This window comes from Sesamum indicum, linkage group LG10, assembly GCF_000512975.1.
Source record: "Sesamum indicum cultivar Zhongzhi No. 13 linkage group LG10, S_indicum_v1.0, whole genome shotgun sequence".
NCBI classification, from domain to species: Eukaryota; Viridiplantae; Streptophyta; class Magnoliopsida; order Lamiales; family Pedaliaceae; genus Sesamum; species Sesamum indicum.
Genome location: NC_026154.1, coordinates 6324637 through 6352050, shown reverse-complemented (window position 1 = coordinate 6352050; position 27414 = coordinate 6324637). Strand labels below are relative to the sequence as shown.

The 27414-nt window shown below is 34.2% G+C and overlaps 3 protein-coding genes across 4 annotated transcripts; 2 read left to right on the top strand and 1 right to left on the bottom strand.

Moving 5' to 3' along the window:
• Nucleotides 2708–3585, bottom strand: LOC105172134 (lactoylglutathione lyase). The gene is made up of 2 exons (XM_011093475.2): nt 3236–3585; nt 2708–3127 (listed from the first exon to the last, which is right to left on the bottom strand). Exons 1-2 carry the CDS (start codon nt 3518–3520, stop codon nt 2855–2857), a joined length of 558 nt encoding a protein of 185 aa, XP_011091777.1. The 5' UTR covers nt 3521–3585; the 3' UTR covers nt 2708–2854.
• LOC105172133 (methyltransferase-like protein 13) lies at nt 11360–17372 on the top strand. 2 transcript variants are annotated; one of them, XM_011093474.2, is made up of 9 exons: nt 11360–11777; nt 12699–12746; nt 12967–13035; nt 13151–13170; nt 13273–13325; nt 13457–13487; nt 13576–13657; nt 16666–16897; nt 16992–17372. In XM_011093474.2, the coding sequence occupies exons 1-8, from the start codon at nt 11588–11590 to the stop codon at nt 16875–16877; spliced, it is 705 nt and encodes a 234-aa protein (XP_011091776.1). In that variant the 5' UTR covers nt 11360–11587; the 3' UTR covers nt 16878–16897; nt 16992–17372. The 2 variants fall into 2 exon arrangements, with proteins under 2 accessions (XP_011091776.1, XP_011091775.1); XM_011093473.2 differs by having other exon boundaries at nt 11372–11777; nt 12633–12746.
• Nucleotides 20086–23906, top strand: LOC105172132 (agamous-like MADS-box protein AGL15). The gene is made up of 8 exons (XM_011093472.2): nt 20086–20534; nt 22089–22164; nt 22479–22543; nt 22629–22728; nt 22872–22913; nt 23091–23132; nt 23219–23394; nt 23573–23906. The coding sequence occupies exons 1-8, from the start codon at nt 20353–20355 to the stop codon at nt 23637–23639; spliced, it is 750 nt and encodes a 249-aa protein (XP_011091774.1). The 5' UTR covers nt 20086–20352; the 3' UTR covers nt 23640–23906.

Genomic DNA, 27414 nt, shown 5'->3' with positions numbered 1-27414 from the left:
CTGAATATTTACCCACTTCAGCATCAACAAAAGAAGTTGCATGATTGCCTTACCCTTTCTTCTAACCTATAAATTTTTATAGAAAATTATAAAAAAAAAGTTGAAAAAATGACAGAAAATATGCCAAAATAAAACAATTACAGAATTATGTACCTGCATTTTCTTTGGTTGTCTAGTTGGAGGGACTTGGCTAGAAGCATCAGGGATACACTCATTTGATGCAGTTTTGGTAGCACAACCTCTAGCATTATGTCCTTGGCCGGCACATTTTCCACACTTAATAGTGGTTTCCACCCTTATTAGAGTTTAATTCGTCGCCGCTCCATATCAAATTCTCCTCACCTGACAGGTTACCTAAATCCTCATCTTCCATGACCATTCCTGCATCTATGTCCTCCATCCTTGCTTCATTCATAATCACATTATCTACTAGTTCCTCCTTATCCTCCTGAACTGGACAATCATCATTTTTAGCTGCCACATCTTCCTCTTCATCCTGATCTTCTTTCATTTTATATTCATACTCACTGTCGCTATCATCAAACTCCTCACCCCCTGAAGAAAACTCATTGTCATCTAAGCCACCCACAACTTCATACCCCTCAGACTCATCACCCTCCTGAGCAACTATCTGCCCATTTATATAGATATTTAGCTCCCTCAAATGCTAAAATTTAACAAATATATCATTCAAGGCTGAAGTTGAAGTTATTTGTTTCAACGCTTTTCCTTCTTTTATAAAATAAGTCTTGTCCTCTCTAATTGCCATATAGTTGCCTAACTCATTCAATGTACCAAGGCCCATAAATGTGCTCGACATTGTCAAATTTATAGGTTTCCACTCCCATATATCCTGTTTTTGTCATACTCCCCCCATAATGAATACTCATTGTAATGAGCCCACTATTGTTGGCTGGAAAAAAGAAAAACAAAGGAAAAAATAACATTGTCAAAAAAAGAACAACAGTAAAAATAATACAAAAAATCATAGAAGAAAACACAAACGTGGAGGGACCAACATGCATGCCAGCACACAACTTTTAATAATAGAAGAAACCACACAATAATTCAACTAGAGATAGCTACTGCATAACCCTAGTTTTAATAGAATAACATCTTCAACCATCTTGCAGTCCTAGCCTCGAGTGAGTTTATTTGAAGGGCAATAGAAATTCCAACACGAAAGAATGAGCAGAAGAAGTTGCAATTTTGCACTTATAAAGAACTAAAAGTCAAAGACACATATGTGGGCCTAAAAAAGAAAGAGGATTTAGAGTTCTAAAAAGTGCATGTGGCTGGAGGTGAGGTCCGAGTCATGAATAAATTCCATAAAAAATATAAGAGAAAATTTACAAGATGATTGGAATCTACGCAAATAACAAATAGAACAACGCCAAAAAATCTAGATAACCTGGTTCTAGCATCCATTACATATGAATTTAAAAGAATTCCTACTCAAGAATGTGAATTCTTTCATATCCACAATGACCACAGCATTCAAACTGCTTTTATAATTTGCAGGACAAGCAAATGATTATATTAATAAATGTATCTTTCCAACATGTACCAGGACACAAATTTTAATATAAAGGGACCACAATCTGCCAACATGAAACCACAATCTGCCGACATGCTTGTCGAACAAAAAATAAATTAAAACGTACAAAATAAATTAAAAAAATAGTATTCACATGTGAAAAGACAACACCTGTAACACTAAAAACAAACATCATTCAACACAATTTTTAGTCATGTGTGGTTGACAAAGACAATACACAAAATCTATTTATAATCGAGTCAAAAAATACGGTACTTAAGAATGAAAACTAACCGTAATCTGGGGAAGGATCTCTATTGAGGGATGCGTCTCTCATCACCACCATTTTAGTAGTAAAAAATTTTAAATTTCACACAATAATAGAGTGAAATCGTAAAAGAGGGGAGAGAACTAAGGCTAAAAATTTTGGGGAGTTCTGCTTCTGAAAAATTTGACTGAAAAGAATTACGTACTTTACACGTGACTTATAATTTAACAAGTTGTACACATCATTGTCTACGTAAAAATACATATAGCCATATTGGCTGCTTTTTCACCATTGCCTTGCTAAGTCGGCAATTTCCGATGGAAATATTTAAATTAGCCAAAAAAATTAGCATTATAATCTTAATTTATATTTAATTGACTCATTTCTATAAATTATTAATTAAAATGAGATAACAATAAAAATTAATATACTAAAATTAATTGCGGACAAAGTTAATAGACCAAAAATATTTTTTCCCTAAAAGCTAATAAAGCTACTTTTCCCTTGCATACGTCCTGAAAACTCTAGTCCGAACGTAATAATTACCACTAGACCTATTCGACCTTACCTAAACCATTCAATTCCTCCGAACCTAATTCGCCCCAATTTGAACCAATAAGTACAATACTCTCACCACCATACAATTTATGTATGGTTTACAAAAATTGATCAATCAAATAAAAAGTACAAATTCTAGCACGATGCTACCTCAACCAACAATATGAATTGTATGATACACTTAACAGGTGATTAGAGTACAATTAAAAAAAAATACCCAATCAACTCTATGATCGATTCGTTCCGTCCAAATCTAATGATTCTAATCAGACTTAAATTTCCCCTGCGTACTACGCATGAAAAGTGTAATTGATCTGTTATGAACTCAAAATCTTTCCTAAAAGTAAAAGGGTTAATTCCATCCAAATGTCTCCACATATATAAAACAGAACTTGTCGCAAACATTGGATCAACATCTCCAAAACCACACTCTTCTCACAAACGAACGTCCACATTCCATCCGCAACATTTGAATTTCTAGGCGGGCCTAGCTAGCCGGCCGCATTAGCAGCAGCAGCATCATCTCCGTGGTCGCCCAAGTCGAGTGGCGGGTGGTGCTTACCGGAAGGGAGCTTAATCTTGCCGATGGAGCGCTGAGGCACCAGCTTCAAGTTTTCGCAGTTGCAGATCTCCACCATAAACCCATCCGGATCGTTGAAGAACAGCTGGTCGATGGGCGCCCCCTCCTCTTCTCCCACTGTTCTCTTCATGTACTTCACGTCCAAGTCCTTCAGCTTCTTCTCCATCTCCTCCATGCTCTCGCACTAACAAACAAACACATATGTTCATAATCGAAACGAGATTAGGAAATTGGAATTTGGTGTTTTTGCAATTTGAATTCACACACTCGTGGAGTGTGTATCAGAAATTACCTGAAAGGAAATGTGATTGTCCATGGGGTCCAAACTGTCCTTATCGCGAGGCAGCTTCTCCTCGTCCTTGCACTGCACTAAGTGAATACCCACGCCGTAGTTGAACAGCCACGCGCCGTCGAAGTCGAAGGACTCCGGCCGCTCAATCAGCACGAAACCCAGCACCTTGGTGTAAAACTCCACCGATTTCTCCACGGATCTGCACACCCTCGACACATGGTTCAGCGCCATCAGAGGGGGGGTTTCCTTCTCTTCTCCATGTCTCCTTTCTTCTCCGATCTGCATTTCCGAATTTCTTCTGCAAAGCCGCCCGGCTGTGGAGGTTTAATTGCAGAAACCCTAGGCTGCTCGGGATTGTATTTATGAGGGTGGCGGCAGTCGGTGACGCGTGGTGTTGGTGGGCTACGTGTGAGGCGTGTGGAAGGGAGGGAAGCGGTAACCATTGCATGCATGCTTCCACTTGGCTCAAACGCTCAACTGTGACTCAGGTTTCCACTATTTTACCGATAGCTCTACATGTTATTATATTTTGTTAGTTTTAACTGTAAATTACTTCGATAGATTTAATTATATAAATCTTTCTTATAGTTTTATAATTGAGTTTAATATAATTTATTTTGTAATATTACGAATAAATAAATTACTCTTTTTATAAAAAAAAATAGGATTTATTATCTTGTAGTTTATAAAATGAAGTAATTTACCCTTTGTTTAGGGAGGTAAATTGCTTAATTTTAAAAAATACAACGGGGAAGTAAATTGCTTAATTTTAAAAAATATAGAGGATAAATTACTGCATTTTAAAAAAATATAGAAGGTAAATTGCTAATTTTTTTCGTAGAGTGTAATTTGCATCACAGGGGACTAAATTACATTTTTCCCTTTTATAAATCTACAAGTACACTTTGGCTAAATTGTATTTACTGCCCCGTATATTAGGGGGGGTAGCATTTCAGGGACTGTAGTTAAGGGTGTAGCAAATAGAATCCCAAAATTAGTTTTTTTTTTGCGATTAAAGGACTCTGGCAATCGGATTTTGCAAATTCGCCGGAAATTGCCTACCTGGACATAAATTAGGGTTCCAATTTGGAGCTTTTGCTGATGTGACGGGGGGGTAAAAAATTATTGACAACTAAGCTGCCAACTAAGCTATGGTGTAGGATATTTAAGACAAGTTACTCGATGATGTGGAAAATAACATAAAACAAAAAGAAAAACAAAACAAAAACAAAAGAGAAAAGCAAAGAATGAAAAACGCGTATGTTCTCACTTTCTCTCCCAAAACGACAGACCAAAAGAGCCTAATCCCCAACAATCCCCAACCCTAATCTTTGATCACAGCACCTGAAGAAGAAGATTAAGCAACAAAACGGCGAATAGCGAGTACGGAAGGCGAGAAAATGGTGGTTATACGGAGTAAATGGCACCTAAACCTTCCACCGCCTTTATACCGTAAGTTTTCCGCCTTTATGCTGGTCTGTGGTCCCCCATTTTCACTTTCCCCCTCCTAATATTATACGCATTTTGTCTGTGGTCCTCCATTTTCGCTTTCCCCCTCCTAATATTATATGCATTTGGTCTGTGGCCCCATTTTCGCTTTTTGTCTGTAGCTTTCTCAACAATACAACTCCAGTTAGTGTAAGTCTGACTTATTTGGTTGTGTTCCATCAATAATTTTCTACCTGCTTGTTCTTCTAAAATGAATGTCTATACGGAATCACAATTTTCTGCTGTATTTTTTTCCTTTGTAATGTTGAGACAATTGGAAACCATCTGTTATTTTGCTTTTGGTGATGGTATTTGATTAATAGTGGAGCACTTGTCGATTGCTTGTATTTCAGCAATAATGCAATTGAGTAAAGCAATTTGAAGACTTGAAGTCAACTTAGAAACATTAAGTGAATCTTTTTCTGCTATATTAGTGTTCTAGATCAAAAGCTATTATCCCAATGACATCGAGTTGATTTCTGTTGAATTAGTTTAGCTTGTTAATTAATCATTGGAGCATCCATAGTTGTAGTGTGAAATTTTGGTCTCCTATGAGCCATGTTGGATTATTTGGCCCCGTTTTGGCTTCATTTTTCTACTGTTATTAATGGTTCTGCCACTTGTGTGATGGTGATATATTTCTGATTGTTGGTGATGGTGATATATTTCTGATTTAGTATTATGTTTTTTTTCTTTTTTATTTACAGATCCAGACAGTAGTTCAACTACTGTCACATATTATTATGGGGGAAAATTTAGCCCAAGTAATTGATTGTACCTTATTATATTGGTGGTGAGATTGCTAAGTTTGACTATGTAGAGTCAAGTCACCTATGTTTTGCAAACCTCAACTTGTTCTGTGAAAAATTAGGGTTGGTTGGTGATAAGAGATACTATAAGAAAGTAAAAACTGGTTTTCAGCTCCTAACTACAGATTCACAGTGTCTAGAGTTGGGGAGGGAGTACATGCATGCTAGGGATGTTCCTGTATATGTTGAGATGTTTGGTGCTGATGTAGATGAAGATAGTGACAGGGTTAGAAGGGAGGAGGCTGTTCATGTAGATGAGGAGAGGGGTAGAACAAATGATGTTAATGATGTGGATGAGGATGAAGACTTATTTGATTCTGATTATGATTTATCAACAAAGATAGATGATGATGACATATTATTTGATGATTATGTGGATGATAAAACAACATCATATTTACCCATTGATGATGAAAACAACTCTGAAGGTCTAAGTGGGTCTAGTGATGATGGTAAAACAGATATTATGGGTGATGAAATTGATCTAATTGAAAATAAAGTGAGTGATGATGAGCAAAGTGAATCTAGCTACCCTATTTTTAATCATGTTGAAAACTTTGATCCAACATTTACATTGGGGATGATGTTTAGTACAAAGGGTGAGCTTAGAAAGGCTATTCAGTCTCATGCAATTAAGACAAGAAGACATGTAATTTGCACAAAAAGTGACCCAAACAGATACTATGCTAAATGTGATACCGATTGTGATTGGAGGTTACATGCTCGTAAAGTAAAAGATGAATGCACTTTTCAAATTAGGGATTACAACCCTAAACACAAGTGTGCCAAGACTTTCAATCTTAAAAATGCAAAGTCTAGTTGGCTCTGTGATAAATATCTTGATAAATTCAAATCTGATCCCAAGAGGTCTGTGAAGGGTTTTAGAGTGGATGCTATAAATGAGATTAGATGTCATATCTCTAACATCAAGCTTATAGAGCCAAAAGGAAAGCATTGAAAAAACTTGAGGAAAGTCCTGAGTACCAATACACAAGACTTTGGGATTATGCAGATGAGATTCGAAGAACCAATCCAGGTAGCACTGTCATTGTGGGGACTGAAAATGTGGATGGGGAAAACAGATTCAGTAAGTTTTATGTTTGTTTTTCAGCAATGAAATATGGTTTCAAAGAGGGTTGTAGGAAGATAATTGGTGTTGATGGGTGCCACTTAAAAGGGCCTCATGGGGGAATTCTTTTAACTGCAGTAGGGGTGGACCCAAACAACAATCTTTACCCAATTGCATATGCGGTTGTAAACACTGAATCAAGGGAAACTTGGGAGTGGTTTCTGATTTTGTTGAAAACTGATTTGGGTATTGAAAATCAAAGTGAATATGTCTTTATGTCTGACAAACAAAAGGGATTAATTCAAGCTTTTCAAGAAGTGTTACCTGAAGGGCCTCCAGAGTGAATATGTCTTTTCAGAGTGAATATGTCTTTATGTCTTTATGTCTGACAAACAAATCAGAGCCCCACCTCCTATGCTTGGTAGTCAATACAGTGTGACACAGCATCCAGTCCAAGAATATTTTTCAGTTATCATGCAAGGGGGAAAGAAGTTCATCACATTGTCAAACTTGCAGAGCTTAAGCTCAAAAGGGCCTCCAGGAAGCAGTAGCAAGAACTCTGTAGGAAAATAGACTTCATTTGTACTTTTCACTACATTGGCATTTTGGCTTATTTGTTTGGCATTTTGACTTGTTTGGCATGTTGGCCACAACAATGGCATTTTGACTTGTTTGGCGTCTTCTTGATGGCTCAACAATTTGTTTCCCAGATCGGAGTTATGAATGTATATGAATGGTACTGTTCATTGAGTATAATGTGTTTTGAGGAGGAAAATTCAGTATATGGTTATCTGGAATTCCTAATTTTATGGTTGTATGTTTCCTGTGTGTGTCAGTTTTGCTTCTTTTTTTATTAGCACTAAGATTAACTTATTGGACAAAAGTTGTTTGATTCACGTTAAGCAAACATGGAATGTATCATATTTTCTCCTTAAACCAAGTACAGGCGTTCTAATTCTGATTTGCCTTAGTCTTCATATTTGAGCATCTCCTCTCGTATCTCTACGTTAATTGTGGTTTGAAGAAAAAACATCACCACCTTTGGCAAATTCATATTCTCAATGGTTGAATGATGCCTTTTCAAATTGGTTAATCCTATTTATGTTCTCAATGTTTCTCTATGCAAGCCCACATCTGCAGTATTTCTCTTTTTTTTTTTAGCTACAAGAGTACTCACCATATATCAGATTCTCAAGAACCAGTTAATTTCACTATCAAAGAAATCAAAGCAAGAAACTAGCTTACCAGCTATCATAAACAATCTCTTCTTGGCTTTTCCTTGTGAACAAAAAAAAAAGAAATTGAAACATTAGAATAGCAAAGAAGAATATGAGATGGAATCAGTAGACGAGCAGAAGCGAAAATCAGTTCATCTGTGGAAAACCCATCAAAGAGCAGAAGTGAAAATCAGAAGCCTCCCTACAATCAAAATACAAATTCATAATCCTTACTAAAATATAGCAAAACACCATCAATTACATAGCCAAAAACCATGTAATTAGCAAAACATCATCAATTATATAGCAAAACACCATGTAATTAGCAAAACACCATCAATTACATAGCAAAACACCATCAACAGAGAAATCCACTTCCTTACACAAATTACTCCATTTATGCACGACTTCCTAGCATCCAAATAAAAATAAAAAAAAACCATGAAAAGGCAAGCAACTTGAAGTAAAATTTCATCTTCTTTTCCATCTTTGTCTTCTCCATTTCTAGCTGATTCATCTTCCTCACCAACCCAGGAATTACAGACCTTGCTCTTGAGCACATTGGAGGATCTTCCCACTGAAAAAATCTACACCCAATCTACATTTTTCACCAAAAAAAAAAAATCAGAGTGTATGAAAACGGAAAAATAGAAAGGAAAGACGAACTGAACGAACTGCTCTCTACATACCTTGTAGTCATGGCATGAATGGAATCGTCTACCTGGGTTTTGGTCAGTCCAAGATGTGCGAATGTAAGCTGGCTTACCACAATAACATTGTGTCCAACTGGCACGGAAGACATCTCATCAATCGGGCTCAGAGCAGGAAAAATGGTGGCGGGTTGGGGTCGATCGTCTTCTTCAGCTTCAGCGATGGGATGGCGAGTGTTGGGGGTTAGGGATTTTGGTCTTCAATTTCGATCGATTTGAGAGAGAAGATATTTCTTCTTCTTTTCTTTTGGGTTCTATTTTTTGTTTTCTCTTTTATTTTGTGTTCTTTTAGCTTAGTTGGCAGCTTAGTTGTCAATAATTTTTTACCCCCCCGCCACATCAGCAAAAGCCCCAAATTGGAACCCTAATTTATGTCCAGGTAGGCAATTTCCGGCGAATTTGCAAAATCCGATTGCTGGAGTCCTTTAATCGCAAAAAAAAAAATTAATTCTGGGATTCTATTTGCTACACCCTTAACTACAGTCCCTGAAATGTTACCCCCCCTAACATACGGGGCAGTAAATACAATTTAGCCAGTACACTTTTTTAGAGATAGTATATCTCATCTCATGAGGTATTTTTTGTCTATAGAAAAGTATATTAGTCTGGTATATATAGATGATGATTTTGGTCCTATTCAAATTAAAATTTATAATTTGGTGCAGTAATTTTAGAAAATGTGGCAATTTTGGTTTTTTTTTCCGATTAATTTGGTTGAAAATTTTCACTTCATTAGCCACGTCAACACATAAATTGGGAATTTCAATGAATTTGATGATACGGAAGTTCAACATGTTATTTTTTAGGAAATGACTTGGCAAAAACAAAACTATAATTTGAAAAAACTTGCCGTATCATCAAGTGATAATTTTCTCTTTGCCAAGTCATTTCCTTGGATAAAAAAAATATTGAACTGCCACGTCATCAAATTAATCGAAAGCTCCATTTTAGGTATTGACAAGGTTATTAACAGGGAATTTTTTCCAGCTAAATTCGTCGAAAAGGACAAAAAATTACTACAATTTTTAAAGTTACATAAACAAAGTGTAACTGATTTGAACATGACAAAAGATGTCGCGCCCCTAACTTATAGAATTAAAATCGCGTTTTTCCTTTTGCATAAAATTTCGTCTTTGAATAAGAATTCTACTCATAACTATAACTACAACTTTAGGGAGGTGTATTTTTAATTAAATGATTATATCTAATTTTTTTGAGGTGTTGATATAATTTATCCAGAAAAATAATTAATTATTTTTTTATTCAGGCCCATATTTGATTTGGATAGTATCTGAATGAATTTATAAAACGTTTGAGATCGAGCTTATAAGATTTTAAAAATTACTCGATAAATTTTATAACCAAAGAACTTATAAAATTTTTAAAAATTCTCATAAAATATTTGGATACATTTTCTGAACAGACAATTATAAATTATAAAAAGTCAGAACTTTATAAGCTTTTTTTTTTTTTTAAAAAAAAAAGAATTCTTCATTTGGTTAGATTTTTGTAGATTATCTTGACCTTTGGTGGATTATTGTAGATTTTTGAAAAATTGATGGAGAAGCTAAACAAACAAAACTCTCAAAATAACAAGTTAAATAAATTCAAGTTTTGGAACTAAAATTTTTAAAAATTTGACAGCACATTTGTTTAGGTTAATATTTAATTAAAAAAAGAGATAATTACGTTCTTCTCTCCTGAGGTTTGGGGTAATTATATATAGACCCCATGTGGTTTGAAAAAGTATATCTAACACCGTTGAAGTTTGCTTTCGTCTAATAAATAAGTCCCTCCATTAGTCAAAATTCATTGAATTTGCTGATATTTACAAAATGAACAAAATTAATATTTACTATCGATTGACTTATTGCAGATCAAATAATTTTTTTGGGCTAAAATATGCTTATAATGGTGAAGATATATACCTCATCATATGTATTAATGCATGAAGATTTATGAGGGTAATTTGATCATAAAAAAAATTATTTGACCTGCAGTAAGTCGGTAGTAAGTCAATTGGAGGTAAATATAGATTTTTTCTGATATTTTTTTATTAATATCAGCAATTCAGTGAATTTTGACAAACAGAGGTACTTGTTTATTAGATGGAAGCAAACCTTATAGGTGTTTAATGTAATTTTCCAAACTACTGAATTTATGTGTAATTATACCAAATCTCAAAAAAAAAAAAAAAAAACTCTCCCATGCGACATGTCAAACCCAACCAGGTGGCATCGTAGAATCAGAGGCCAGGCCAGCTTTTTGGCAACTTTTCCATTTACGGTGAGTTAGGCCGAACCATTGGAGCTCAAACAATTATTTTTCAAACTCAATAATGGTAACATGGGCGTCGTACAACATAGCTATATCTAGAATTAATACTTTCCATCAATTTCGATATAAATTACTTTTTAGCCAAATATATAATAAAATCAATTATTATAAAAGTCACTTAAATGAAAAATAATTCTTTTATAGTCGACTGTTAACATGTTAGGCCAAACTCCAACAAGTACTTATAACGCGACATTACATATGAATTGAAAGATTTATATTTTAAGAAAGACTTTTTTTATATATAATACAAGTGGAAATCGCATGTGCATTAGCCGAAAGGAGCAATTAGGAATGGGCGTTCGTTGGGTTTGAGTTTTTTGATCTGAGTATTGGATAATGTCGTAATCCTTGACACAAAGTCGAGTATTGACCATTACGAAGGTAATTAATTATATGTCGAAAATAAACATCCACTTCTAATAATGCTCATAGACGTTCAAGAACCAAACACCCGATCCGACCCGGACCGGCCGGGAAGAGTAACCAGTAACTGTCAACGTTCACGAGAGTTGAAAGTTGGGACTCTTACCAGACAGTAGTACGTTTCGCTTCAGGCATTGTACCTTCTGGTATACCTCAGCAATCCATCTATCCAGAAACAAGACAAAGCGTAGACTTCACTTGTACTCCTCTCCTCTCGAACAATTCCTCAACTGAAACCAAAACCCACCAACGAGAAACCGCAAAACCACCATCCTCTCCTACCCCCACCCGCCACCATGTTTAGGGACGTATCGGCGTGCAACACCTACAACTACGGCGACGCCCTCTACTGGGACGCCCGTTACATTCAAGAAGCGAACTGTGGTTCCTTCGATTGGTACCAACGCTATTCAGCTCTCCGCCCCTTTATCCGAAAATACATCTCCCCAAGCTCGCGGGTTCTCATGGTTGGTTGCGGGAATGCCGGTAAATTTTCCTGTTGGATTTCCAGTTTCAGTTTTGTTGTGAAACTCAGTTTGTGTTTTAGCTGTGTGAAAGTATTGCAGTATTTTTGTGATATATTTGTATTATGGCTGTTGTAAAGTGTTGGGATTTAGCATGTAAAACTGCCGTTATGCGCAACAGTGATAATTGTCTTAGAGAAATTCCCCTGAAATGAATTCCCATTGTTTATTTACTCTCTATTAATAGTTTGTTTTGTTTTTTTATTGATGAGGTTTATAATTTCTCTGGGGATTCAAGAAAGAAGTTTTCAAAACTGAAATTTGAAACAGTTTGTGGCAGTTCTGTGGTGGGGTTGGGGGTGGGGAAGGTTGAGACTGCTCTTTAGTTGTTGACTAGGATGCTATTTCTGTCGTTTTGGGTTTTGGATTTCATTTTTCGTTGGAAGGGAGAAAAGAGAACATAGAGGTCCTTGTTGCCTTTGCCGGGGTTTGGTATGTATCATGGTTCGACTTTGAATGGCTTATTGTCCTGTGTAAGATAGTGACTCTTGATGTCTCTCTCGTTTTTTGTTTCTCCTTAACCCTTTTCTTGTCCTTCGTTGGAGCAGGTAGTATGCATGTCTGTCTGGATGTAAATTTAAATGTCGTACCTCTTGTGAAATTTTTAAACTATCCAGTAAAAACTGTTCTCAATGGTATAATGGTACCAATATTTTCTTACATGTCATATAATTGTCGTCCTTCTACTTATTGACTGTTCTCAGTGGTATAGCTCCAAGTCTGTTATATGAATTTTCTGTTGTATGCATACATATGTGAGTGTGACATAGGTTTTTATTTGTGCCGCTAAACATAAAATATGTTACTTGCTTTTTAGTTATCTCGGAGGACATGGTTAAAGATGGTTTTGAAGATATAATGAACATTGACATATCATCTGTAGCTATTGAGATGATGAGAAAGAAGTATGAGGACGTGCCCCAATTGAAGTGTATCCTTGCGGAGATGACTACTGAAGTTTTTCATAGTTAAAAATTGCAAAGGGATTATTATGAGCTCTTTGTTAGGAAACATCAAATGCTTTTTCTTTTATTTTTCCATACAAACAAATTGAACCGTGTAAGTTAGTCATGTAAATATGATTATTTCCCTTCTGCGGTTGAAGAAGTATCAGAACATTTCTCCCTAGATGTCCTTACAAAGTTTCCCAGACATGCAAATGGATGTAAGAGATATGAGTTTCTTTCCTGATGATTCATTTGATAGCGTCATTGATAAAGGTAAATGGATCTCCTGTTCCTATATGGCATATGCATTAATTTTCTCATGTGCTGTAATCGATATATTTGATTCTGGCCTTATATTTTTTGCATGACCTGCTGATCTGCATGATAGGCACTCTTGACTCGTTGATGGTGAGTTGTATATTTGCCTTCTTTTCTTTCTATCTTTCTTTATTTTGTTTCCTGACTTATTTTCTTCTTCTCTCTGTTCCTTGTGGGATCACGAATCTGAAGTGTGGTACTGATGCTCCAATTAGTGCTTCTCAAATGTTGGGGGAAGTGAGCAGGTTCTAGGATTTATAGACTTTCCAGTGCCACTTATAAGTTTAAAAATCGTATATCATGTTGATTTTGGATTCCATCTTTACATCAATTTGCTTGCGTATTCCAATGACATATTATTGTTTTCCACTTGTAGGCTTCTTAAACCTGGAGGACTTTATATGTTGGTAAATTTACACCTGAAGATGTTCTATCTTGCCACGTTTACATCACGTCGTGATCCAAAGTAGATTTTCCTACCTTGGCTATTTGCAGATAACATATGGTGATCCTACTGTGCGGATGCCTCATATACATCAGCCAGTTTACAATTGGAAAATTGAATTGTACATCATACGTAAGTGACTCTTTATCTGACAATCAAGTTCCTTTGGTTGTGTTTTAGATTTTCAAGATACTCTATACAATTTTTAGCCCATTAAAGACATCCCATACTTTCTTGGTTGAGTCACTGTTGTGCCTTTTTTGTCATTCTGTTTCAAACTCTTTAAGCCTTCATTGATGTAGGTCGAAACTGATCGCAATGATGGTTTGATATATTTCTTTGTATCTTGTCTTGATCATGTTAAGTTTATGTTAGACTGTTTGCCAAACTGTCACAGTGATTGCAAGTAATGTTTTTCTATTGGTTCCTCAAACTTTCAGAAAAATATATGCTGCCCTAAGCACATTATTGAACTTATCTTTCATTAAATAATGTTAGGTTTAGTCCAAGTCGACCTTAAAGCAAGGTCCAATTAACTTTATACCTTCCTTGTAATAATGTTGACTCGCACTTCAACATGGTTTCATTATCAGGGGCAATATAAGCTAGTCCTTCTGGATCTGAAGTACAAGTGTGTTTTATAACATTGAACTGCAAAAAAATATACAAGTAATAAGTGTTACAACTTATGATATTGTTAGCTATTTCATGATAACTTTTGCCTTCCTCTACATTCCTCACAGGTGTAATCTATTGTTTCAAAACTTTTTTCTTTTGCTATACTTATTATCTTACGAATAATCATCTTCCTTCTTAATTATGGAAAATATGTAAGTCAGCACCTTTAAATCTTTGCAATGCATGAACTGAGGTGTTCGCCTTTACTCATACACATACAATTACATTTTTACTTGGAGTTCGGATGGTTTTCTGTATTCCATCTTTTTTATGAGAAATTGTATGGTGTTTGATGTCATGTATGATTTATAGTAATTATTTAAAAGAACGGAATACTGTCTAAATCCCAACCTAGAGCTGGCATTTCATGATTTCTGGGACGATACCTGCAGAGCATGAAGCAGTCTCTCTTTCACCCAATGTCTCCGTTCCTTTTTCACTTATAAAAGAGAAAATTTCAGTACTGTCTTCAAGGATAAAGAAGTGAAAGATAAGGACAAAAAATCATCAACCACTAACTGCAACTACTCATTACTCTTTAGTCTGTACAATTCCATCAACTTGACAATCACCACAACCACTTTCTCTCTAATTACTTGTATTCCTTCTGCCGCTTTGTAGCCCTTTTTTTCCATCTACTCCTATATCTAAGACACTGCACTATCATTTCCTTCAGCCCAATGCCCATCTCAATCATGACTCCCATATCGGCCGCAGTTACAAGAATTCACACCCAACATCTGTCATGATTCCAACCATTAACAAGGTTATCTGCGGTAAATATACAGACACATGTGATATAAAAAATGAAACACTGAGGTGGTTTAAACTAAGTAGGACGCAAAAAGATTCTATTGATCTGGAAGTTGGTGCCTGGGCTAATTGAAGCTTATTCTAAAGAACTTTTTATGTTATCCTTTCACATGCTACATCTTTCTGTGGAGTCTTTGTAGCTAAATATGTAAAGAAACTCTTCTAAGTTGCGGGTGCCAAAAAGATCTTCTCACCAGTATGACCAGAGTGTTGGTTCCAATGTGTGAAAATATGAAACCAACATGATGTTTCCAATATTAATGAGATCCAAAACAGGTCCTATGTGATGTCTCTATGAGACTAGAATAAATTTTATTTGGCTGTGGTTGCATCTGATCAATCACACACCTTTTAATACCTGTGTCTGCCTAATTGTTCAAGAAAGATCATGGAGGTCATCACTTGCTAGCCCTCATACCCCAGTAAGTTGCTTTAGTTATCCTCTATATACTCCTTTTCCAAGGTGCTGATATTCACTCAATTTAAAGGTTAATATTTTCAAAAGTAGTGTTTTCTCATTTTATCTTAAGCTCTATAATATATCAACAATGATCAAACTGTCACTGAAGGGACGCCAAATGGCTTGCCTTTTCAGTCTTTTTGCTTTTGTCAATTAAAAATATCAAACATATAATTAGACTAAATCCATTGTGTTATGGTCAAGGATACCTGTTATGTTATAGAGATCATTATGGAAAATAATGGCAAAAACTTCCATGTAAGTTTTGCCATCAACCAAATTCTCTCTCCCGTTAGGGTTTTCAGTGGAAAATGTTAACTTTAGCAACAAAACTTAGTGAACTTACTATATTGCCCTTGATCAACTGTCCTTGTCTTTTATTGACGAAGATATCCCTGGTAAGGTTTGAAATTTGAGGGTGTGAAGTAAAATGAAACACTATCCTAAAAGTGTTGGTATTGGATGTATAACAACAGTCATTTTGAGTTGGAAAGAAGGTTGTTTGTGCTCTCCTTTTGGCCTTTCCAAATTAAGTGATCAGAAACAGCCAAACAGGATCAATAGAACATCGTAGAATGACTGGAAGTAGGAGTAACACAATGTCCTTAAATGACCAGGATTAACAGAAGTCATCGAACGACCAAAACAAGAGTGATAAACACATAGAAACGACTGGTAGAAGTACTGGAAGGACTAACATAATTTCATAGAACGAACAAAAACGACATTGACAGAACGGTCCAGAATGGCTGAAAACAGTATTACATAGTGTCTTAGAATGATTAGGAACAGACTCAAGAGTTCTCGTACATGATTGGAATTTGAAACATGCCCAGACCATGGTAGAAATGAGGCACAAAAAGTGCATAAAAGAGCACACTTCTAATGGAATTGTTTCATATTGAAATTTTATTTTGGGAAGTACAAAAGACCCTTATAGAGGCACAAGGATAAATGGATCAATGGACCAATTACATAATAATCCACATATGGGTAATATATAAGAAATCCCTCATATCATGCTACCAACCATTAATGGCATGCAAATATGGTAATGTTACCTTAGAGAAGTTTCATTCATTTCTCTTGGTGATGAGATTGTAGTTCCGCCAAGATATTAATTTGTGGTAATTTCTTGGAATCGATACTATGCTGTGTTGTAATGTTACTAGTCCGTTTCTAATTGCAGCTAGACCTGGATTTCAACGGCCTGCTGGATCCACTGCATCGAGGTCACACTTGGAGCCTGTTCCTCTCACAGAGAAAGGTCTGCTACCTGCAGATTATGTTTTGGAAGATCCTGATTCTCATTTCATTTACGTGTGTAAAAAGATAGATGAACCGATTGATCTCAGTGACATATCTACAAATCCTTTGACTGATGGCGAAATGCAGAGATAACAATAGAGCTCGGCATGCAGGTTTCTTTGCTTCTGTGCACCAATTTTACTGTTGACCATTGCATTATGTTGAACAAACTAGTTTTTAATTCCTTATCCTGTTACCTATCCACAGGCATTTTGTAGCAGTTTAGCTCCTGATAAATTGGCGAGGGTGTCGGTTCCACTGGAGATGAGAAAAAGGGGGAAAGTTGTGTGTGGAATTTGCACAATGGAAAATCTGTTACTGGTTGGAAAATTACAAGCTCAGATTAAACTTCAACAAATTAATGTTCTATACCAAAAAGGTAATACGGGATAGGGGTTAACTCTTGATATTGCTGAATCATATCTGTTGTCAACCATGCTTTCTTTGGAAGATACCCCCCCTCTTTGCAGCCTGATGCTTCTTGTATCACATTTCCTGCAAATGATTAACTTTCTTGACATAGTGCTGAAAAATGGTGACTTGAGATTTTCCAATGTGAGATCCGCTGTTATATTGTTTTGGTTGCAAGTTTGTGTCTTTATTTTGATTACAGAGAAGTAGGAGGATAAGTAATTTGACCTTTGAGCTGTTGCAAATGTTTCTAAACAGTGAAACTTAGCAGTAGGTATTGGGTAGAAAGGGAATTTAGAGGGTGTTTGGGTGAGTTTATAAGTTTATTGAAACATTTTATATTATCTCATTAAAAATTTTTATATTCTAATAATAAAATAAATTTATGAATAAAAACATATTAACTAAAACTTAAAAAGGTACTTTATAAATAAAAAATATTACTTTACAAAGTAAATGCACACAATTAGAATTACAATATTTTTTCCATACTTTGTTTATTATGTTATATTATAAAAAATATTTTCTCTACGTCCAATATATATATATATATATATCTTTTTTAGGATAAATAAATATCAATTCATAAAAGTAAATTTGGGTCGAGATAATTATATATATACACAAGTACGATATTGTATTAATTCCATACTCTTCAAGTTTTAATTTTTATTCAATTATAAATATTAATATTTTGTTATTGCAGATATTCAACTATAATAATTGTACAACTTATTAAATATGATAATTAATTTGAAAGAATATTTATGACATTCTCAACAGATAAAGAAGTAAGAAGTATTAAAAATTTTACTATTAAATTAAGTTTAAATCTCATATTAGTTTTTTTTTATAGAAAGAAAAAATTATAAATTTAGAGACTCTTAAATAAAAAAATTATATAATAATATTTGTTTATGAAATTATTATAATAAATAAATATATTATTGCCATATCACTTCTATTTTATTGCTTTTTATTTAATGTGTATATATAAGGGTACATTTATACGTTGCTAATGACCATCTCATATTAATTTTTTATAAATTATAATAAATATAAATATGTATCTAAAATCTTTGATAGGTGAATTTATTTAGATAAAAATAGAGTAAACTTTTAATTAATCTAAAAGTTTCTAATTAATGTTTTTTTATATTTAATAGAATAAAATATAAATCTATTTAAGATAAATACAAATTAAATTAGTACCCTCATCTTAAAGATAACAGAGAAATTGTTGAAAAGATAAAGAGAAATTAATTCGAATTCTTGAGAAATACTTATCCCACTTTGCTTTTCTGTAAATCGAAAATTGAGATTACATAAAAGTAATTAACACTTTATCTCTCGAGTCACACTTGTCGGGAGGGATTTAATTCTTTTTTTCTTGTCGCAAATACTAAAAAAATTTATTACTAATTAAAATTTCATTAAATTCGGACTAACAATGTGATAAATAATTATTATTAATGTATGTCCCACACTTAAAAAATAGTTTTTATTTTTTAAACATATTTTAATTAATGAACTTAAAAATATTAAAACCAAAATACAAATAAGAAAGTTATACAAAATTTACGTCAGTAAGACGTTTAGAAAACTTAATAAATAAATAAATATTAGAAATATTTAAATTAATGACATCCTAAAAACAGTATGAGACGAAAATGGTATTCTCACTTAATAATAAAATAAAAATTAATTATAGTTATATAAATTTAAATTGTTCACCATAACTATGAGTTGTATCAATTATGTTTAATCGTACTTACAAAAATCCCGACCAACAATCATTGAGTGACTGTAATTAATGACTATTTACTATAATTATTTATTTTTAATTATGAAAATTAGCTATAATTAAATATTAAATTTCTTCTTAATATGAAATAGGATTAAGTCAAGATTAGTCAACAAACGGAATATCTTTTATTAATTCTTTTTTTTTTTCCAATTTTGTTCATTCATTTGATGATTTGTTACCATTCACTTGAGGAATTTGAATAAATTACCAATTGTTCCTCTTAGGGATTTTATTTCTCCAATGTTTAATTTGAATATTCTTTTCGTAAATTTCGATTGGTTGTTATCATTTCACAAATTTAAAATTATTAAATTCAAAACAACTGATGACTTATAATATTAATAATGTTTATTACTTTTAATTCAAAAATAAAATAGTACTAATAAAACTTAATAATCTAAGATACCACTCTCTAAATTTATATATATATATAAATGAACATAAAATGGTATATGAATAATTACATAATAAACGGTTGATGCATACTTAATGTGAACTAAAAACGATTCATTTAAGCAACATTCTGCCTGACAATTATTTATTTTTTTTAAAAAAGGAGTATTTAAATTAAAATACCGCCCATCAACGAGATTCAAATTTGAATAAATCGAGCCTTAATGGATAGCGTGTGTGTATATATATATATATATAGTAAATTTAATAAGATATATCGACTTCTTGAAGAACAAGGGCAAAAATGTCATTTAGTATCCACTCGAAACATTAGCTGATGGTCAACGTTATAGTTTGCTAAGTTCAAACGTAGTCGTGGATGTAAAAAGGGTGTGAGTGAATGTGTACCCAATTCAGACCAAAAAGTCTTCGAAGGATGGGCTGGTGAAATTACCAAAAAGGACAACCTTCCCTTTCCTTCTCTCTCTAACAGTAGACGCGTGTGTGTGTGTGTGTGTGTATATGTATGTAGATTTTGGTGAGGAGTCTTTCCAAGACTTTGCCAAATTTAGGCAGATTTTGGGATGTGATTTCTCGTATGTGAAAACCTGAAAAGAGGAAAGTGGGATCCACGGAGGCAAAAGAAAACCCAATAAAAGCAAAGTCCGAGCTTAATGTGGCAACTAGAGAGAGAAAGAGAAACAGAGTCATGCAGTGAATAGAATAGTAGGCCATGCAAAAGATTGCCGTTTCAGTGCCATTTGTGGGATTATAAATACCCTCTCTCTCTCTCTCCAACGCCTATCTGTATTCTTTCTCTTTTTTGCTTTCTTCTTGTTTGGAAACTCTGTTTTTTTGAGTTGAAAAGAAGGCCGGGTTTTCGGAGAGATCGAGGAGGAGTTGGGTTTCTTCGGGGGGTTTGATTGCAGATTCTTGGTGGGTTTAGGGAGAGGTGAAATGGGTCGGGGCAAGATCGAGATAAAGAAGATTGAGAATGCGAATAGCAGGCAGGTTACGTTCTCGAAGAGGCGGGCGGGGTTGTTTAAGAAGGCCTATGAACTGTCGGTTCTGTGCGAGGCTGATGTCGCCGTCATTATTTTCTCTAATACTGGAAAGGTCTTTGATTTCTCTAGTTCAAGGTCTGCATGCGGCTCTTTTTCTTCTCTTCTTTCAACTTTGTTTTCGGGATTTGTTTTTGGTGTGGTTTGGGGATTTCTTCATGTGGTTGCATGTGTTTCTTCTTCTTCATTGATTTAATTTCTTTTTTCCAACTTCAAGTGCAGAGGTTTTGATGAACTGTTTAAGTGGATTTCTTGGTTTTGATTTTTCGATTACTTGTCTTGATTTCTTGTTTTTGAACTTGCATGTTGCCCTTTTGATTTCTTTTCATTAAATTTGATTTTTTGGGGTGACTCAAATTTTCCTTTTTTTAAAAAAAAAAAAAAACTTTTGGTGTCTATTAATGAGAAGATAGCTTCTCATCTCAACTTTATTATATTCTCTGCCAGTTATAATCTCTAATTTTGAGTTGTTTCATCAGTTTCTACTCCTGAGGTTTTTATGCCGCAAAGGGTGCAGGATTTTGCAGTAATACTTCATAGATTTGTAACTCATGGTATCTCAATCTCTATTCCAATTTGTATACAGATCACAAGTTTATATATAATATCCGAATATGCTTGCAAAAATTAGATCATACATAGCTTTGCATGTTAGATTTGTCAAGTCCCCCAGATTTTTCTGCTATTTCTAAGAAAGATTGCTGCATAGGGATCTTAGTACTTAAAAATTGGAAAAGTCATGGTGTGGTAGATGACATTGTGCTTTCTGACTGATGGGCTGTTGGCTGTTTCCTTTTCTGTAGTTGTGCAACTTTTGTATCTTCAAATTGGGACTTGAATAATGGAAAATCTAACCATTAAAGAAATGTTTGAAAAATGAGTATTAATTCCCTTTTGAATTTCCTCTTGATTTTATGCCCTCTGTCTTTATGCCATTTTATTAGTTCAAAGGGAGTCCTACAGATTTTATGCCATTTTCTTTCTGTGTATTCAATTCAAAGTGGGGTTATTGTGCTTTTGTGTTTTCTTGTTGACTTAGAGAAATTAACCAGAGAACGAGAGTTTAGTATAATCTCCTGATCTGCAGTTAATTGTCTAATATTCGTCTTTCCCGGAATCTTTTCTTGTTGGTTTTGAGAATATTCATAAGAATGAAAATTTTATATCCATTTACTTCTTGTGATCTGAGGTTGATATTTGGTTAACCTTCATCTTCCAAGAAATCACATTTTGTGTCGAGTACATTCACCGTCTTTTCCTCAAGAATTGCTGTGTTCTTGGCATCGTTTAACTACCAAATATAAATACACCTCTGTTTGCTGAGGAGTTGTTTGTATGCATCCCGAGATTGTCCTATCCAACATGTTTTCTATTAGTATGTCTAAGCTCGAACCATGTCATTTGCCCCCATGTGTTTGTCTAATGTTTTTCCCAAAACAAGAAATTCAGTTGAAAGCAATAGTTTCGAGAGATACCAAGAGGTTAGAAAGAGGATGTAAACACTGTCTCCTTTATCATACCTGATGTTTTTGTAGTAACTTAAAGATTAGTGTATTCATCTTACCCGTATCTGTTAGTCATGTGAGACGGCATTTATAGTGAACATGATCAAATTCTGTCTGTTGTTTGCAGCATGAAGAAGATACTTACAAGATACAAGAAGTGCTTGGAATTGACACAGGGTCCTGCAGTGGAACAAAAACCAGAGGTGTGCTGATTTCTTTTTACCTGCATTTTCGCCTGTTGCTGCTCTAGTCTTATTCTCTCCAACTTTGCTGCATGTCTCTCACAACCAACAAACTTAATATTATAGTCACCTATGAACTCATGAAATTCCTACCTCTGGAAGCAGTCGTGGAATTTTGAAAAGAGCTGGATTTTCGTCTTCATTTCTGTTATAAAAATACACATCCTGACCGAGAATTTTTCTAATATTCTTGTTGACGAACTACATGTCTTGGTTACAATGGCCATAATTGAGGTATCTAAGTTGCTTTTGTATGGCATGTTCTCTTTAATCAGAAGCAGCAACCCAAGGAGGTGGACGTCCTCAAAGAGGAGATAGAAAAGCTCAAATTAAAGCAGCTGTATGATTTACTTTTATAACCTGAATATCACCATGGATTTTCCGAACATCTGTAATTTTATTCTCTCAGTGGCTATGACGTGTAGGCGATTCTTGGGTAAAGACTTCACGGGCATGAGCTTACAAGACTTGCGTGCGCTAGAACAACAACTAAATGAAGGGCTGCTGTGCATTAAGGAGAGGAAGGTTCAACACTTGTGTTCAGTTGTTTATACTATTTAATTTATTTTACTCAATTAAATTTGAGATACCGGAACCAGAAACGTATTTATGTTTTAATTATATATATATTTTTTGGTTCTGAAAAATAATTTTCTGAAAAATTTCAGGAGCAATTATTGATGCAGCAACTAGCACAATCTAGAGTTCAGGTAAGAATTTGTTTCATTTTATTGCTTAGTTTATAAAAGTGAAGTTACTTCAACCAAGAAATTTAATTAAAAGTTGAGCATCAGAATTATTTTGATATTTGAAAACTTTAGCTACAAAATTTGCACGGGAAATTTCTTTTCCTGGTCTAAGCAGTCATTGCTTTTCGATCATTGCAGGAACAACGGGCAGTGCTAGAAAACGAGACCTTACGCAAACAGGCAAAAAAAAGCTTTCAATATCTTCGCTCTCTTGGCTCTTTAGTCATGATTTATTCATGAAAAAATCGTTGGTCGGGTTAATGTAGGTTGAAGAACTTCGAACATTGTTCCCATCAACCAGTTATGCAAGTCCACTTTGTATCGAGTTCCATTCAACAGTTAAAAAGAGCAACCCAGTCTCTAAGGCAGGTTCAAGAAGCCCTGAAACGGCATGCAACGGTAGACTTGAAGATGAAGACTCAGACACCACCCTGCACTTGGGGTAATTTGTTCCCTTCACATTTCCATCATTTCGCTGTCTTTTCTCCTTTCACTACTTATTTTCCTCCACCCCTCAATAGCATCATGAGTTAATATGTCATTTATTTTCCAAAACAATTCCAAACGGCGCGAATTGCTTGTAGCATTATCTCCGGTCTGATGTAAGTTGAATTATGCAGGCCCCCATCCGGGATTAGTCGGAAAAGGAAGACGCCGGATGGTGAAACTCATTCAAGCACTTCCTAGACTCAAATTCGCCGGCAGCGGTGATCAGTTTTCTTGCTTTATGCTCCCCCTCCCTGTGCTATAGGACCAAGAAAGACTGAATCAAGGAATAGTTTGTTGAGACATCTAATGAGGCACATTTCCCTTTCACCTTTAATGACTGATGATACAATGGAGGTTCAGATTTCATCATCTTTGTTTAGCTTTTTTTCATGAGAAGATATCCTATATACACTACACTACAGCCACTGTGTTCCGATCCAGATTGTACATAGGTTTTTTCTTCTATTGCTTTTGCTTCTCTATTTCAATCTCTCAAAATCCCTACCTGTTGCATGGTTGGCTTGCAGTGGGGATTTTTTGGTCACATTCTGGTGTCAGACATTACCTGGCATGCGTATCTTTTATGAATTAAATTAAAGGGTTAGTCCTTGGAAAATGTGAAATTAATTTATATATATATATATTTTATGAATTAAATTAAAGGGTTAGTCCTTGGAAAATGTGAAATTAATTTATATATATATATATATATGTATATAAATTAAACTTGCACCCATTGTGAGAATTTTTTATTTACATTTGTATTCTTTTCTTTGGGTGAAAAAAATGCTCATTATTAGTAAAAATAAAAAAAAAGTATTCAAATTTTTAATTTTACACCTCTTTTACTATTTTCTATGAATTACTCATGACATGGTTAGTTTTTTCATTCCTCAACATTTACTTTATATTTAATGATAATAATTCGAAATGGATGGTGTACAATTATAAATGGAGTTCTTGGATTGGAGAAAAATATAATTTTATATTTTTAGAGAAAATTTAAGTATAATTAATCTTTAAATATAATTATAAATTAAAAATTATGTGTATAAAAATAAGTAAGAGACTTAAGAAACTCAAAAAGAAAGAAATAGGAAGGCTTATGGCACTCTTCGAGGTCCAAGACATCCCACACTCATAACGCTCTCAAGATTTGAGATTCAGGACATCCCACACTTATAACGCTCCCACAAGGTCAAGGATGTTTCAGCCCATAATCTACTTCCTAAGAAGCCCAAGAAGAAGGGACGAGGTCCAGGATATCTCCCCATTCCGACTATGGTTAAAACCCTACAAAATATTCATTCTAAAAATTCCATGCATGTGGCGATCCACTCTCCCACGTGTCAACAGCCACCTCAGACCACATCAATCCTAAGAGGTTTACGTAAGCAACGAGGGACTCTTTGGCTGCTAGGACTCATTGCAGATTAGGGGTCTCCCTAGATTGAAGGAGACTCTTATTAATGCACGTCCAGCTGCGGATAAGGACGACCTACCCTTTATTCCAACCATCGCAACCAAATTCCACAAGAATCTAGACCCCCAGCAGACGAGACACTCCCCTATAAATACAGGTTTGGTCTCTTCAGGTCGAGGACACCTCTCTTACTCTCAAAACTATCCTTTAAGCTCTCTCTAAACATATTATCACGTGTTTTTGCACTTTTCACTAACTTTATTCACCATATGTCAATTTTTAATTAAATTCACTTACTTTTAACTTTATTTCACCTCGAATAAATAGGTAGTAATTAGTACGTCATAGGTAGTTTTCAAACAATTCCATACAACAAGAGTTAGTGAATAGAGGTGTTTCCAAACAATTCCATACAACAAGAGTTAGTGAACATGCCAGACACCACACAAGCAGTCAAGTCACACAACTAGTTAAATCAGACAACAAGTCAAGTCAAGACACATAGTAGCAAGCCAAGTCAAATCATACATAACAACGAGCCAAGATAAGCACATGACAAATCAAGTCCAAAGCTTAAATGCACAACTCATCGCCAAGATGAACTGAGGCTAACATCTTTACGGTATCAAATTCCCAATGCCTTGATGCGATAAGATAATCCATAATTTTCTCCCATAAGTCCTGACTCCAGGGAGGACTACGAATCCGCATTGAAAAAGAACTTTCATCCCTTGGACTATGTTTGGAGAGAAGAATTGGGGGTGTAGCTTTTAATTGCAAAGATCCTCTCCAAAGATTGTAACTCTTTGTTTTTAAATTTATAGATTAATTTGTACATATCTAAACATGTAATAAGCTTTTTGCAGAGAATATAGACTGAGAAAATTGAATGAAAATCATATTCAAATAAATTGGCAATAAATAACTAAAAATTATATTTAAATAAGTTGACAAAACTACCCCGACACATATATATTTGGACATATATACGCATGTGGAAAAGACGTGAGACTGAGAAAAATAGATGATAAATATCTAGTAAATTATCAAATTTGTTATGGACAGATTCTTATTAAATATATATATATATATAAATTAGTACCACCAAACTACTAGGATTTAAATATCGAATTTTTAGTGCAACATCCCCAATTTTAAGAAATGTGTTCCCTTTTCCAAAAAACTTAGATATGTCAAACCAAAAAAATTGTAATTCCTAACAAACAAACAGATCCTTAAATGGGTTCGAATCCATAATAGAATGTAGAGTAATATGTGTGGGCTTCTCTCCAATTGGGCCCAAATTGGTTTAACCCATTTAGTTTAGTCCAGTTCCACAGTCATGACAAGTCCAAACTGTTAGCACATTTGGGCCCTCAGGCCCAGATTGTTCAAATAGGCTTCACAATCTTCTATTCATTTATATATATATTTTTTTCTTTTGTGTTTTTCTTAATAACTTAAAATTAATTTTTTTGTTATTATTTTTTAATTTATTTAATTTTTCTTTATACGAGAATAAAAATTGATGCATAAAAGATATATGATTGAAAATAAGTAGTAGAGAAAGAAAATAAATAGCTGTGAAAAGTAATAATATAGAGAAAAATAACGACCAGCATAACAACGCTCATTAAATATAATTATAAGAACCTCTTTATTTATCTGAAATGTTTGGTTTCGATTATAGTAGAGAAATTGTATTTTTTGTCCCATATCTTAGCCTAATACATTTTCAATTCAATTACTTACGAGATTTTAAAAAATAATCTCGTAACTTGTAAAAAAGTCTCACTTTCAGTCATTTTGCCAACTTCCCTTAGATTGCGTTTGGATTGAAGGATTTCAAATTATGTGTTAAATCCTTAATAACAAATTCTTTGAATTTATTCGGGTAATTTAAAATTTAAACGATTTCAAATCTTTCATTTTTAGTTCTAAACTATATTTTCTTGAATATTGATGGATTTCATATTCCTTTAAAATTGAGTTATTTAAAATCCTTTTTCAAAATTCAAATCCGAACCCATCAATCCAAATGCTCCCTTAAAAAATTGATGGGGAAAAAAACCAAGTGTAAATCACGTGTCTGTTATTCTTTCAAAATGGAAGAAAAACGACCATGTGACTTCAACGTGATTTTTTCTGCTAATTTCCTAACAAAAATCAGTAGAAGAGCCTAAAACAATTATTTTCAAAAATCTCGAAAGTAGTTTAAGAATTATCTTTAAAGATACTGTAAGTAACGAGACTAAAAATATACAAAATCTAGTATAAAAGGAAAAAAAAACACATACAGTTTCCCCTTTCCATTAGAACTACCATAATTTCAAATATTATTTCACTTTAATCTGCCTGAAATATATTTTATTAATATATTCGTACTTATATCAAACCCTATAAAAAAAATACTATATCAGTAGTAATTAATATATTTTTCTAAAAAAGAAAAAAAAAACCATTTCTTAGAAAATGACGTGCCATTGAAATGCAGCCGTATTTTTGGAATCTTGGAATGCGCCAAAGCTCGTGAATAACATTGCGATATTT

What these genes read in the sequence shown, in the direction of transcription:
- LOC105172133 (XM_011093473.2), top strand. Translation starts at nt 11,588, where the DNA reads ATGTTTAGGGACGTATCGGCGTGCAACACCTACAACTACGGCGACGCC. An exon ending in GGTTGGTTGCGGGAATGCCG is followed by an intron (nt 11,778 to 12,632) that starts GTAAATTTTCCT and finishes CTTGCTTTTTAG; the next exon opens with TTATCTCGGAGGACATGGTT. An exon ending in ATGTTGGGGGAAGTGAGCAG is followed by an intron (nt 13,326 to 13,456) that starts GTTCTAGGATTT and finishes TTCCACTTGTAG; the next exon opens with GCTTCTTAAACCTGGAGGAC.
- LOC105172134 (XM_011093475.2), bottom strand. Translation starts at nt 3,520, where the DNA reads ATGCAGATCGGAGAAGAAAGGAGACATGGAGAAGAGAAGGAAACCCCC. An exon ending in ACAATCACATTTCCTTTCAG is followed by an intron (nt 3,128 to 3,235) that starts GTAATTTCTGAT and finishes TTTGTTTGTTAG; the next exon opens with TGCGAGAGCATGGAGGAGAT.
- LOC105172132 (XM_011093472.2), top strand. Translation starts at nt 20,353, where the DNA reads ATGGGTCGGGGCAAGATCGAGATAAAGAAGATTGAGAATGCGAATAGC. An exon ending in TTTGATTTCTCTAGTTCAAG is followed by an intron (nt 20,535 to 22,088) that starts GTCTGCATGCGG and finishes TGTTGTTTGCAG; the next exon opens with CATGAAGAAGATACTTACAA. An exon ending in TAGCACAATCTAGAGTTCAG is followed by an intron (nt 22,914 to 23,090) that starts GTAAGAATTTGT and finishes CGATCATTGCAG; the next exon opens with GAACAACGGGCAGTGCTAGA.